This window comes from Sprattus sprattus, assembly GCF_963457725.1.
Source record: "Sprattus sprattus genome assembly, chromosome: 8".
Classification (NCBI taxonomy): Eukaryota; Metazoa; Chordata; class Actinopteri; order Clupeiformes; family Clupeidae; genus Sprattus; species Sprattus sprattus.
Genome location: NC_137927.1, coordinates 28,541,907 through 28,554,579, shown reverse-complemented (window position 1 = coordinate 28,554,579; position 12,673 = coordinate 28,541,907). Strand labels below are relative to the sequence as shown.

The window sequence follows — 12,673 nt, the reverse complement described above, 5'->3', positions numbered from 1 at the left end:
ATTAGGGCAAAAGACACACACACACACACACATTAAACATACACACAAACACACACACACACACACAAACATTAAAAACATACACACAGAGAGAAAGAGAGAGCGTGTAGGTAAAATGCCAGTATGTGCCAGAAAAAAATGCCTATAATTAGGCTATGTGGCGCAGGGCTCTATAGAGTATCTGGGACTCATGCAGCAGCGAATCACCTAGCTTACATTCTTCCCCGTGTCTGTGATGAGATACACTGGGTCTGAAACTTCATGAAACAGTGTGACTCAAACTTGGGTGGAAGAGGTGCAGAGGTCACTCCGTGAATGATGTCACTGTTTTGTTTTCCTTCTCAGCAAGTGTGAAACAAGTGCAAACCACGACCAGATTTAAGAACCAATCAGAAAAGCATTGTGCTGATTAAACAGGAAATTGCACGCCATACGTGAATTCCATGATGATGTACTGTCACAATCAACATTCCCCTCTATTTAAAGACTTCATACAGACAACAGATTCAATTTTAAGCACAAAATCCTTTTATCTGTGTGATCATCCATGCCACACTACAAAAATGCTGCCTAACATTGAGATTGTTGTTATAATAATAACAACATATAATAGATTTTATAATAGTCCCACATATCTCAAGACCAACCTGTACTTTCTCTATCTCTAGCTATCCATGGCACACTATAAAAAGCAAAAAGGGTGCCTAACATTGAGATTGTTGTGACATTATATTAGCCACACAAACAACAAGACCAAACTGTTCTTTCTCTATCCCACTTCACAGAAACACTACCACACACACATGTGCACACATGCAAACACACTCTCACACACGTGCATGCACACGACCACTCTTTCCCCTCTCTCCTGCACGTACACACACACACTTTGCCTCACTGTTTCTCAAACACACACATGACGTTCTGTTGTGTTCTGTCCAGAAAGTTCTGAATGTCCCTTGTTGCTCTTCCCTGGACCCCTCCTGCACAGATGGTAGTGTGTGTGTGTGTGTGTGTGTGTGTGTGTGTGTGTATGTGTGTGTGTGTGTGTGTGTGTCTGTGTCTGTGTGCGAATGTGTGTGTGTGTGTGTGTGTGTGTGTGTGTGTGTGTGTGTGTGTGTGTGTGTGTGTGTGTGTGTGTGTGTGTGTGTGTGCGGACACAGCTTTCCTGCAGGGCTGCAGTGAGCAGAGCAGAGCAAAGCGGTGTGTAGCACTGGGCCCCAGTGCAGTGTGTCTTGTGTGGCCCTTCTGCTAGCTGCCCCAACCTGTAGTGCCACTCCAGCCTAATGGCCGAGTCCAATCCAGGCCTCCTGTCTAACACCTCTTTAGAGGCGGCTCGCCCCCTTTGTTCTGACAATACACAAGCGGCCATTCAAATGTGGACTCTGTAATCAGTGAAATACTAGCCTCTGGGCTTTTACAGAGGGGCGAGGGGGGGGGGGGGGGGGCATGGGTGGATAGGGGTGAAAGAGGAAGAAAAAATCCATCCATGACCAATCAACTCTCTAACTACCTGTCTGGCATTTATGCTGCAGATGTTATTTTGTGTGTGTGTGTGTGTGTGTTTGTGTGTGGTTGGGGGGTTGTTCCAGATGTAGGATTTAGGTTCTACAAAGAGTAGAGATTGGTACCATCACATAAAGTAAATTACAAAAGATGCAAGTAGTTTTGCAAAGTGCTTGGAAACTACTTCAAAGTTGCATTGTTGAGCCTATTTGTCAAATGTCTATTTGGGTGTGTCATGCTCCAGATCCTCTGTGTGTATTAGTCGTCTATAAGCACAGGAGTCATTTTACAGATGGTGACAAAACAATTCAATAAAATTGTATCTTTTTATCTTAGTATAAAGTTCTTAGTACTTAGTTCTCTGCTGTTTATTGTGCCTTGAAAATATCACCAAGGGGGAGAAGCCACTACACTAACTCATCTATATTCCTTATCTCCAATCCAAAGTGTTCTTAACAGCAACGGCACACTATTAAATGGGGGCAGAGCAGCAGGCTGAAGGGGTTTTTGCTATCTCTTTTAAAGAGCATGTATAGTCTTCTTAAATGTATTTACTTGAGATGTACTACATTTTCTTTGTTATTGTAAAGTCTTAACGTTCTTAGGGTTTTTCTAATGTATGAATGTGAACCTGCTTAGGTCTCCGCTTTGAAAAAGCTAAACACAAAGTTGAGACGATAGACAGAGGTAATCGCATGGGCACCGAAAGGCCACAAATCACACGGCCTGTCACAGACCATTTAGCCGCAAATGGGTTACATTCATCTTGATAAGAGCCTCCAGTATGGACTTATTCACAGCAAAGAGAAGTCGAGCAAAAGTTCCCATCTCTCCACAGGTGCCTCACGCCTAGCTTTGCACTGACAGCATTGGAAGTGGTGTGTGTGTGTGTGTGTGTGTGTGTGTGTGTGTGTGTGTGTGTTGTGAGTGTGTGTGTATGGTGTGTATGTATGGTGCATTGGAAGTGCAGCACTGCTTCAAACCTCAGGGACCGCAATCACAGACCAACACAAACTTTTTTCCCTCTCTCTCTCTCTCTCTCTCTCTCCCTCTCTCTATCTCTCTCTCTCTCTCTCTCTCTCTCTCTGTCTGTCTTGCAGAGAGATGTAAGGGAATGACAAATTGCCCCTGTTTTAACTCACTGCATCATGAAAGGTCGTTTAGTCAAATGCGCGCTTAAACCGCAGGCCTGGGGTAATGCTGGGATGGCTCAAGAAAACGGAAGGGGGTAAACAACAGGGGATCTTTCCGACGCTAATTAAGGATCTCAGGCTTTTTCTTCCCTCACAATTACAAGTCATTTGGGGAGGAGTAATGTGTAATGTTGTTAGTGTTCCGACAAAACCTCCCCATGATCCGGCAGCTTGTATTTTTATGTAAACAGTGTAACGTTATTCACTAAAAGCATTATGCAAGACAAGACTAAGTCGAGCCTAAATTAAATTGTGCATAGCCTGGTGAAAATGTCATTAAAGATTCAGAGAGTCGTGCCACAGGATATCAAAGGAACCTCAGAATTAAAAACATTAAACTTCTGCTGAGGTAACTCCACTTGTGCACTGCTGAGGAGCTTTCTGTTGTGCTTACTCAGCTTCCCAAAGCACACACGCATTGTCCATGTCTCACTCCTGACACTCAGCTTCACAAATAACCACCAAGTCAAGTCAAGTCTTTTATTGTTAGATGCACAGAACAACAGAGTCGGTCTGGGCACTGAAATTCTTAGGACAGGACACCGTACCACACTACCATAACATAACAAGACATAACATAACATATAAGTACTCCACATGATAAAACATAACATAACTTAACAATAAGTACTAAACATAAGATATACCTATGAAAGCCAAATAATAGTAGACCTACTAGATAAACAATAAATATGCAATATAGACACTAAACATAAATACACATACTAAACAGATACAGCAGGAGATAATAAATCAAAAGAACGTGGTCGTAGACAACAACCACCAACTCGGACGCACGCTGCTAATGTTCGGAGCGGGACCGTTCCCTGCGTGTGCCTGCGCACAGCTTATGTGCGGAAGTCCTTGGTTTAGTGGGTATAGGAATGCAGCACGCATCTCTGCCATAGCCAGCCTCGGATGTAATGTGCTCGCGTGTTGGCGCATGTCGAAGACAGCGCGCCTCCTCTCAGTTTAATCACATCTGGTCTGCTGCTGCTGCATCAACGCGCCCTGTTTATCCAAACCAAAGCGCCACGAGGAAGCCATGCCAGGCTACACCTTTACAATTACATTTTCATGTATTCATTTAGCAGACGCTTTTATCCAAAGCGACTTTCAAGGGGGTATGCATATTTACATTTACACTGATGACGCACTGCACATCAGGAGCAATTAGGGGTTCAGTGTCTTTCTCAAGGACACTTCGACAGGGAATTGAATTAGCAACCTTCTGATTACTAAACGACTTCTCTACATCCTGTACCACTGTCGCCTGTACTACACGCTCACTGTCACAACTGCCCAACCATAACCAGCTCTACACACTCACTGTCACAACTCCCAAACTATAACTAGCTCTATGCGGTCTCAAACCATACCAGGGACACGAGGACAGTAGCTTGTACGGACCATTAAATTATAACTCGGTTATGATCGTTTACAATTGGAAATGAACAACCTTTTGTAAAGATGCAAAGCAAGGAGGAATGCTATGTGTCTGATCGGCCTGAATAACAGCCTGTTGCTTTGAAGGGGAAAAAGGCCTGACAATGACAATGATGGCTTCCTCTTTGTCTAATATAAACATACCAGCATGATCACTTCTTTTCCCCTCAGGCAAGCGTATTGTTCCAGTTCCATTTTGAAAGCTTTCCACAAATGCTTGAAATGCTTCCCTCTTTCTTCCCCCCCCTTTTTATTTAGCCGTATCTAGGTGATGTGGTAACGTGTCACTTTCGAAGACTCCCCTCTCAAAACGTTTCACAACAAAGAACTGAGTGAAAAGACAGACCTTCACACAGAGAGGTAATACACTCTGACAGAGTAGAAAAAGAATCACAATGACAATGTTGTACTAAAAAGCCTTTTTACTAGCCTGGCGTTCCGGGGAACGGTCTTGTCACAGGGCATGCCCCCTCTTACCAAAACACAGCAGGGAACATGGGAGCGGTGACTCATGGCTTCGTCTTTTACAAGACTATCGAGGTTCGATACGAGAACGAAAAACGAAGAGCTTATTTGGCCACTTGCGTGAGACATAACAGTCAAAAGGCATTTTTGTGGTGCATCTGGATTTTGAGCTCGCACATTGTTTGCGAGACAGAAGATCCCATCATGCTTCACGAATACTCCCGTCGCTCGGCCAGACAAGCGCTCCCTCCGTGGCTGGCATGTTCCGTTTGTTCCCATGGACGTCAGCAGGAGCGGCCAGAGAGACGGAGCTGGAACACCGGGAGAATAGTTTGGCCACTGCTCGCTCCTTAATTGTTCCTTGTGCTCCTTGTGCCAGATGTCTCACCCTCTTTCTCTCTTAGTCTATCCCTCTTGTTCTTGTCCTCCAGGTAGTAAGAGCCTAAGAGGAAAAGATTGCATAATCCTTTTTCCTGGGAATGGAAAAAGGGAATGCCTGAAGTATGAGACTAAAATGCTAATCATTCTGAGACTACTGCGTTGGAATCCACATAGGGACAAAGGGGGCTGACTCAGAGAAGGGGAAAAGGGCCCTGGGGTTCAAGTCTCGTTCACATCTAAAATGCGGTGGTGGCTTCCAATACCAGCCACTACATCAACCTTTTAAATCAATCTAACCAGAGTGTGGGAGTGTGGGGTTGGGCACACAGGGACATGAAACCTGAGGACAACTTCTGAGGTCTCCCCTCGGAGAGACGAGGAGTGTTTCTGCACCACTTTGCACACCTGCTTCCACCTCGAGCAGGTGATTGTGGTCCACACTCCCTGTACTGTGGTCAAAGGAACTCCAAGGCACCTTCGTTCGTTGGAACCGCAACCAGCTTTCAACCCGACAACCCTTCCCCCCTCCCCCCGCCTCCCCGCCCTTTAGCTGCTGCTGCTGGAGGAGGGTCAGGAGGAGAGCGGGAGAAGTCAGAGTTGTTCCTGCACACAGGAGGTGGAGGGCGTCTGTGAGAAAGGCACTGTGTCGAATGCTGTGGAGACCTCTCCGGGCGGCTGTGATTTCCGCGTTTCGGGAGAGATGTCCCCGTCCTGCCCGGCTCACATAGCTTACATTTCACACATTACCCAAGTGGTGGGGAGCCCGGGCACGGCCTCCCCTGGTCTCCGTTACCTGCCCTGCACGCCACCGTGTTCCACAGGCTTTAGGGCTCCCAAGCAGGCCCGCGTGCAAAGAAGGCTTTCCTCTGAAGCCTGCCGCTGCTGTTGTCACCTTCACGCACAGGCAGACACCTGTTCACGCGCCTGAGAGCTGTGATGACACGGGAACAATGCTGAGGAGGCAAGAACATGCCCTGGAACATTTCCTACTACTCCGTCACAGACATGTACGCTCTAAACACACAGGCGCACACACACACACACACACACACACACACACAAACACAAACACAAACACACACAAACACACACACACACACACGCTCTAAACACACAGCAAGTACAAGAGCAAATAGTGATCAAACAATTCCACAGTAAACCAGTCTTAAGCACTGGTCATTTGATCAACAGAGCTTACACACAGAGGACATCTGCCATTAACCATTGTCCGGGCTGGTATTCAAATCCAATGCTTCCAAGTCGACAGGTCCCCTCCCTCCCCTCCACTCCCCTTCCCTCACCTCTCTCCCTCTCTCTCTCTCCTTCTTTTCTACCCCTGGAGCGATGGGAGTCTAACCCAAGCCTGGAATTCTACTCACCAGCGGAGCGCAGGGGATTTCCACACAGCCTCCCAGCCGCCCAGCCACCAAACGCGCACAGCTGCGTCACTCAGCCTCCTCCCTGCACTTCCTGGTTACCAGACAGGGTTGCAGACGGTGATGGGCGACTCAGCGCGGGGAGACGGGGCGAGATGAGGGCGATGCGATTCCAGGTAGTGCTTAATTAACGGGCTCGTCTGTAATGCGACTGTGCCACCGGCGCTTCTTACGTTATAAAGTGTTAGTCATTATCGCCACCAAGTGGTGAGTGACATCATGCCCACCTTTCACCTATCGGTTACCTATTCGTCTGCAAAAAAAAACGAATTTAAAGTAAATATTGCCTCATTCCTTTGTTTTGTTTATTTTATTAACAAATACACAAAACTCCTTCCTCAATACTACAACATCTGGCCTGTTAGTGAGCGCTGTTAACATGAGATTGGGAGAGGCGCTCAGCTGTCAACTGCCTTTCCAGACTTTAAAATCTACAAATTGTTTCCACCCACATTAATGTAAACACTGGAATGACAAATCATATTATTGCAATGATTAGACACCAGTTGCAGAGCCATTGGTTATGCAATGTGTCTTAATGCGCACAAAAAAGTAAAAAAAAAAGAAAAAAAAAGAAACGAGCATATGTTTAACCATCTAACTGTTATAGCAATCAAAGCACATTAAGGAAGTAATCTACGAGGCTATAAGAATCCATCAAAATGGTGAATGGGGTTACTGTTGGGAGTCTGAGTGATGTGTTCAGCATATGACTGGTCTCAAAGAGAGGCTTGCGCTGCCGTATGGCTTGCTTCCCTAATGAAAAGAAGCTTTGTGACAAACGCGTCAATTCACACACTTCCAGAAAGAAGGAATACCAATCAATCAGAATCATTACCATTTATTTATGGTACACTGAAAATATTTGTAAAAATGTTTGCGGAACAAGCCAAGCATTAACAGGACAACCATTATAACACCCCCCCCCCCCCCCCCCCCCCCCCACCCCCCCCCCCCCCACCCCCCAGGAAAACTCAAAAACTCAGAGCCTGCGAGTTAAAATAAAAATTACAGACAACTGACACTGTGATGGCTTTGACATTTCCAGAAAGGCTGGAGTGTCTTCAACTAGCCCTGAATGAAATTAGCAAGGCTCAGGTTCATCTAAATCACATTTAACCCTTGCACGATATATCAGGGAAAAGACTACCTTGACATCATCATACTATATACCTACTGTTAGGTAGTCTATATCTAAACCAGATTAATTCAGTCAATCGTTAATCCCAAATCAAACAGAGTAATAGAAATTAGAAATTAACAGAGTAATTAAGTCAAAATAAGTCAAAAACCATTAAAGAAAAACAAATGACAAGCATATAGCATTTCACCGTCCCTTTACCATAACAAATACTCAGCTTTTCTGATATTGGTTCCAGGCATTGATACCCATTCTACATTACTGGCGCTGTAAACAAAGCAACACAGCAGGTGACATATTGCAAGCAAATGAGGGGAAAAAAAAACAAAACAAAAAACACAAGATCTTCCAAGAGGCCAGAATTTCACGTTAAAACAAACTCTCGTACATGGCTGAAACAGATGAGGTTTTTTTTTCTTCTTCTTCTTTTCAACTCTGCTCCCTCAGCTTAGTTTCGGCACTGTCCTTTTTCGTTTCGATGTGAATTATGAGTGGGGTCTTTCCCAATGTCAGCGCTCCGTGGCCACGTGCCATTCTCTGGTGGAAGCATTAAAGGAGCTCCAGCTGCTCATTGTTGTGTGCATCCCTCCTTGCCTTGCAGCTCTGCTGGGGTGTGTGCCTGAGGGGGACGGGAATGTGCTGGAAGTGAAGTCAGACGGAATAAGCAGGGCCAGACGGAACCCTTGGCACAAACAGAGTCCTCAGAGGCAGACGGAATCTTTTGCCGGGAGACGGAACCCTTAGGTACGGAGTCTTGGACCTCACAACTAGCCTTCCCCCCAAGCTGCCATTGCGAAACCTTTCCACAGGTATGTGCAGAGTATAGAGACGGGAAAAACGTACTGCAGCCACTGTTATGCCAACCATAGAAGGACATGGATATGGCTGAAGCATCTGCAAAGTGCCTAAGACCAAGACTGAGATGCAATGTCAAAGGACAATTCTTGATTTGTTTTGGTAACTACAAAAGCTCTGCCTAATTAACCGCCAATTACCAGAGACAATAGTATCTGTCGATTCGGAGAACAAAAAGCCTGTTGACACTAAACACACTCACAGTGGATGCTCTGCACAGTGGATGTCCAGTGTCGCAATGACTGCTTTGAAGACTGACAAATAGATTTAGTAGGACAATACACTTTCACTGTAATAGAATCAAATCGACAGTCATGTTCATTCATATTCATATCATCACACTGCCACTGAGTGTGTCGAGTCATTGTTTGTTCTACTCTGCGGTAAGAGCAAGGAGTCGTGCCAGTTACAGGAAGTAATTGTCTGTGGTATCAGTTTGCTGCCAGAACAGTACATTACAATTATACCTGAAAAAATGGAACATTACATTATACACAACTTAAAACTAACCAATCCAGTGGCAGAAACTAAATAAGGAAAAAAAAAAAAAAAAATCTAATCCTAAACCTGTTACACTAAGTTTTTTTGTGTTTTTAATTTTTGGAAATAAGCAGTGTTGTTTCCACTATTACAGTTTGGTTACTGTAGCGATAGCCTTCTTATCGTTTATAATTCCTCTAAATGACACAATGCCTACACAGGGTGCTTAGTGACTGGCTTGAGACTGTCCTCGTAACAGCAGTAATCCAGAGAGCCCGCGGCTTCATATCCACTGAGTCCTTTGCATATTCAAGAACTCAAAACACAGGTACAGTGGAGGCTATCGGACTAGAGAGAACCAGAGGCCGTGGTGTGTGAGCACACTGCCCAGTGCTTGGTAAGGACACACACACACACACACACACACACCTCCATCCAGGTCTTCAGAGAGCGGAGAGGGACAAAGAATCGCGCAGGGGACAGGTACAGTAAATAACAGGGCAACAGCCAGGGCGCAGTGGATAATTATTTTTTATCCGGTTTCAGCGTTTGTAAGAACTTCCAGAGGTCTTTCACCACCTGAAAAAAAGGAACGAAAGAATGAGAGATAGCAGGGGGATGGGGTAAGGCGGGGTGGAGAGAGGGAGAAAGAGAGCGAGAGCGAGCGAGAGAGAGAGAGAAAGAGAGAGAGAGACAAAAGGGTGAGTCAGAGGAGGGCAGGAAGAGCGACTGCGATGCAGAAGGTCATTAGGACGCTTTATAATTACAGATGCATGAGTCAGTTTGGTTAAAAAGATCCACATTACTTCTTGCCTGAGGAACAGTGAAAGGCAAGTTGGGTGAAGGAAGAGAGGGAGGGAGGGAGGGAGGGAGGGAGGGTAGAGAGGGAGAGAGGAAAGGAGAAAAGGGGAGGGGAGGAGAGGGGGTCTAATTGTACATACCAGAATGTATGACTAGTGCTGGGGCCTGACAGAAACATGTCTTACGTCTCTGGTTGGTCTTTGGACCAAAGTGGTTCCAGAGATGTTTTTTTTCCTCCTCCCTTCTCCTCGCTATGATCAACAAAAGCAGACCATGCTGCAGAACACATGCTCACCTTCAGCACACACACACACACACACACACACACACACACACACACACACCTGCGCAGTGACCACTGCACGCCACGCTAGTACAAACATAAAACTGGGCTGAGTGTGATGTTTTTAAAACTTCTCCTTAGCACCTCTCTCTACACACACACACACACACACACACACACACACACACACACACACACACACACACACACACACACACACACACACCCACAGGCACACACACACACAGGCACACAGGCGCAAACACACATACAGAGGAAGAAACACATGCACACAGACTAAGAAACACATGCACACAGACTGAATGTAAGCTTGGAAAACATCAGTTTGCAAGTACACTCACACAGACACAGAGACACACAGACACACACACAATCCAGACACACACACTAAATCATTTTCAACTGCTACAGCAAACTAATGAGAAGCTTAGTGCAAGCAGCTTTTTAAAAGAGGGATTTTGCTCATTTGACCCGAGCATTCCTATTTGGGAAGGCCGTTTTGGTTTATACTGAGATTCCACCGTAAATACTGGCCATCAGTCTTCCTGGTTTATGTCTACGAGACCAAAACGCAGCCATTTTCATTCTCTTCCTTTGTCCTGTCCGAGCCGCACGGCAAAGCCCCCATTATCAGAGTGCTGTCGAAGCACTGTTGGAGAGTAAAGCACTGGTCTACACAGATGTAGCTAAATGCATACTAAGTGTGTTTCTGTACCAAGAGATGCACACTTAGTATACTGTTGTGTGCCAGTGCATTTAGTAACGTAATTGAATACAATGAATTATGATAAGGGAATATGAAACACAATATGAGTACACAGATGCATGTGTACAGATGTGTACAGCCTTGGAGACGGCAGTGCAGAGAGGAGAGGAGAGGAGAGGAGAGGAGAGGGGGAGAGGGGAGGAGAGGAGAGGAGAGGAGAGGGGAGGGGAGAGGAGAGAAGAGAAGAGGAGAGGAGAGGAGAGGAGAGGAGAGGAAAGGAGAGGGGAGAGGAGAGGAGAGGAGAGGGGGGGAGTGGAGGAGAGGGGAGATGGGAGAGGAGAGGAGAGGAAAGGGGAGAGGACAGGAGAGGAGAGGGGGGGTGGAGGAGAGGGGAGATGGGAGAGGAGACGAGAGGAGAGGAGAGGAGAGGAGAAGAGGAGAGAGGAGAGGAGAAGAGGAGAGAGGAGAGGATAGGAGAGGAGAGGAGAGGGGGGAGAGGGGGGGAGTGGAGGAGAGGGGAGATGGGAGAGGAGAGGAGAGGAGTGAAGAGGAGTGGAGCAGAGAGGAGAGGAGGAGAGGAGAGGAGAGGAGAGGGGGGAGTGGAGGAGAGGAGAGGAGAGGAGAGGAGTGGAGACGAGAAGAGAGGAAAGGAGAGGAGAGGAGAGGAGAGGAGAGCCGTATTGTGATCTCTCATCTATAAATCCCCATGAAGACAGAGGCCAGTCGGTGTGTCCTTGACCCTTCCCAGAGAGCCTGGTACCGTCCACATACCTCCAGTCCCCTCATTATGGTAACAAAAGACACTTTGCAGAGGGAAGAGCGCCCGTAAATCAGAAGGGAAGAAGTTTGCCTTGGCAGATCCACCCTACTCTACTCCACTCCACCCCATCCCACCTGCACCACCGCCTTCACCGCACAAAGAGCCCCTGGCCGCACCGACCCATATTTCACCATAGTCCACTTTCACGGCCAGCTCTCCACTACAGCCCGCACCCACCCGCCCGCCTGCGCACACACACTCACTCTCTCTGTCTGACACGCATACACACACTCTCACACACACATAGAGAGAGAGAGAGAGAGAGGGGGAGAGAGGGAGAGAAGGACAGGGAGAGAGAAAGGGAGAGAGAAAGAGAGAGGAAGCCAGATCCTTCCCTGTTGAACTGGGATACCCCATCACTCTCCCCAACCCACCCAACCTGTGTGTGTGTGTGTGTGTGTGTGTGTGTGTGTGTGTGTGTGTGTGTGTGTGTGTGTGGCCAACAGGAGGGCTGGTAAAAACGCTCTCTGCACTTTCTGCATCTCCATTTTCCATTGCTGAACTGGACTCTCAAAGTACATATGAACGGCTAGACCCGTCCGTCCATGGACTGAACATGCAATAAAGAATAATGTAAAATAAAATGAAATATATGAAACTATAAATACTCACTTGCTTATCTGTGATCTTGAAGGAACTTTTAGCGAAATTCTCGAACTTCGGCTCCGTCTTTGGAAGTGGTTTGCCCTGGTTAGAGTAGGGAGAAATAGCGAAACTAAGGGTTAGTCACTCGGACCTTCAGAGCCCAACCTGCGTGTGTGTGTGTGTGTGTGTGTGTGTGTGTGTGTGTGTGCGAGTGTGTGTGTGTGTGTGTGTGTGTGCGTGTGTGTGTGTGCGTGTGTGCGAGTGTGTGTGTGTGTGTATGTGTGTGCGTGTGTGCGTGTGCGCGTGTGCGAGTGTGTGTGTGTGTGCGTGTGTGCGTGTGTGCGTGTGTGCGTGTGTGCGTGTGTGCGAGTGTGTGTGTGTGTGTGTGTGTGTGCGTGTGTGCGTGTGTGCGTGTGCGCGTGTGCGAGTGTGTGTGTGTGTGTGTGTGTGTGCGTGTGTGCGTGTGTGTGTGTGTGTGTGTGCAAGTGTGCGAGTGTGTGTGTGTGTGTGTGTCTGTGCCCACGTGTTCACAGCCAGGCCATCAGGGGTCATTA

At 46.9% G+C, this 12,673-nt stretch overlaps 1 protein-coding gene across 1 annotated transcript in view; it reads right to left on the bottom strand.

The window, feature by feature from the left end:
- Nucleotides 1-8,649: 8,649 nt before the first annotated feature.
- Nucleotides 8,650-12,673, bottom strand: part of npm1b (nucleophosmin 1b) — a gene marked incomplete at its 5' end in the record, with an annotated part of 30,091 nt that continues 26,067 nt past the window's right edge. The window contains 2 exons of the mRNA XM_080844027.1: nt 8,650-9,482; nt 12,147-12,221. Coding sequence (XP_080700153.1) covers nt 9,429-9,482; nt 12,147-12,221 — 129 coding nt within the window. The 3' untranslated portion in view covers nt 8,650-9,428. The remainder of the gene's footprint in view (nt 9,483-12,146; nt 12,222-12,673) is intronic.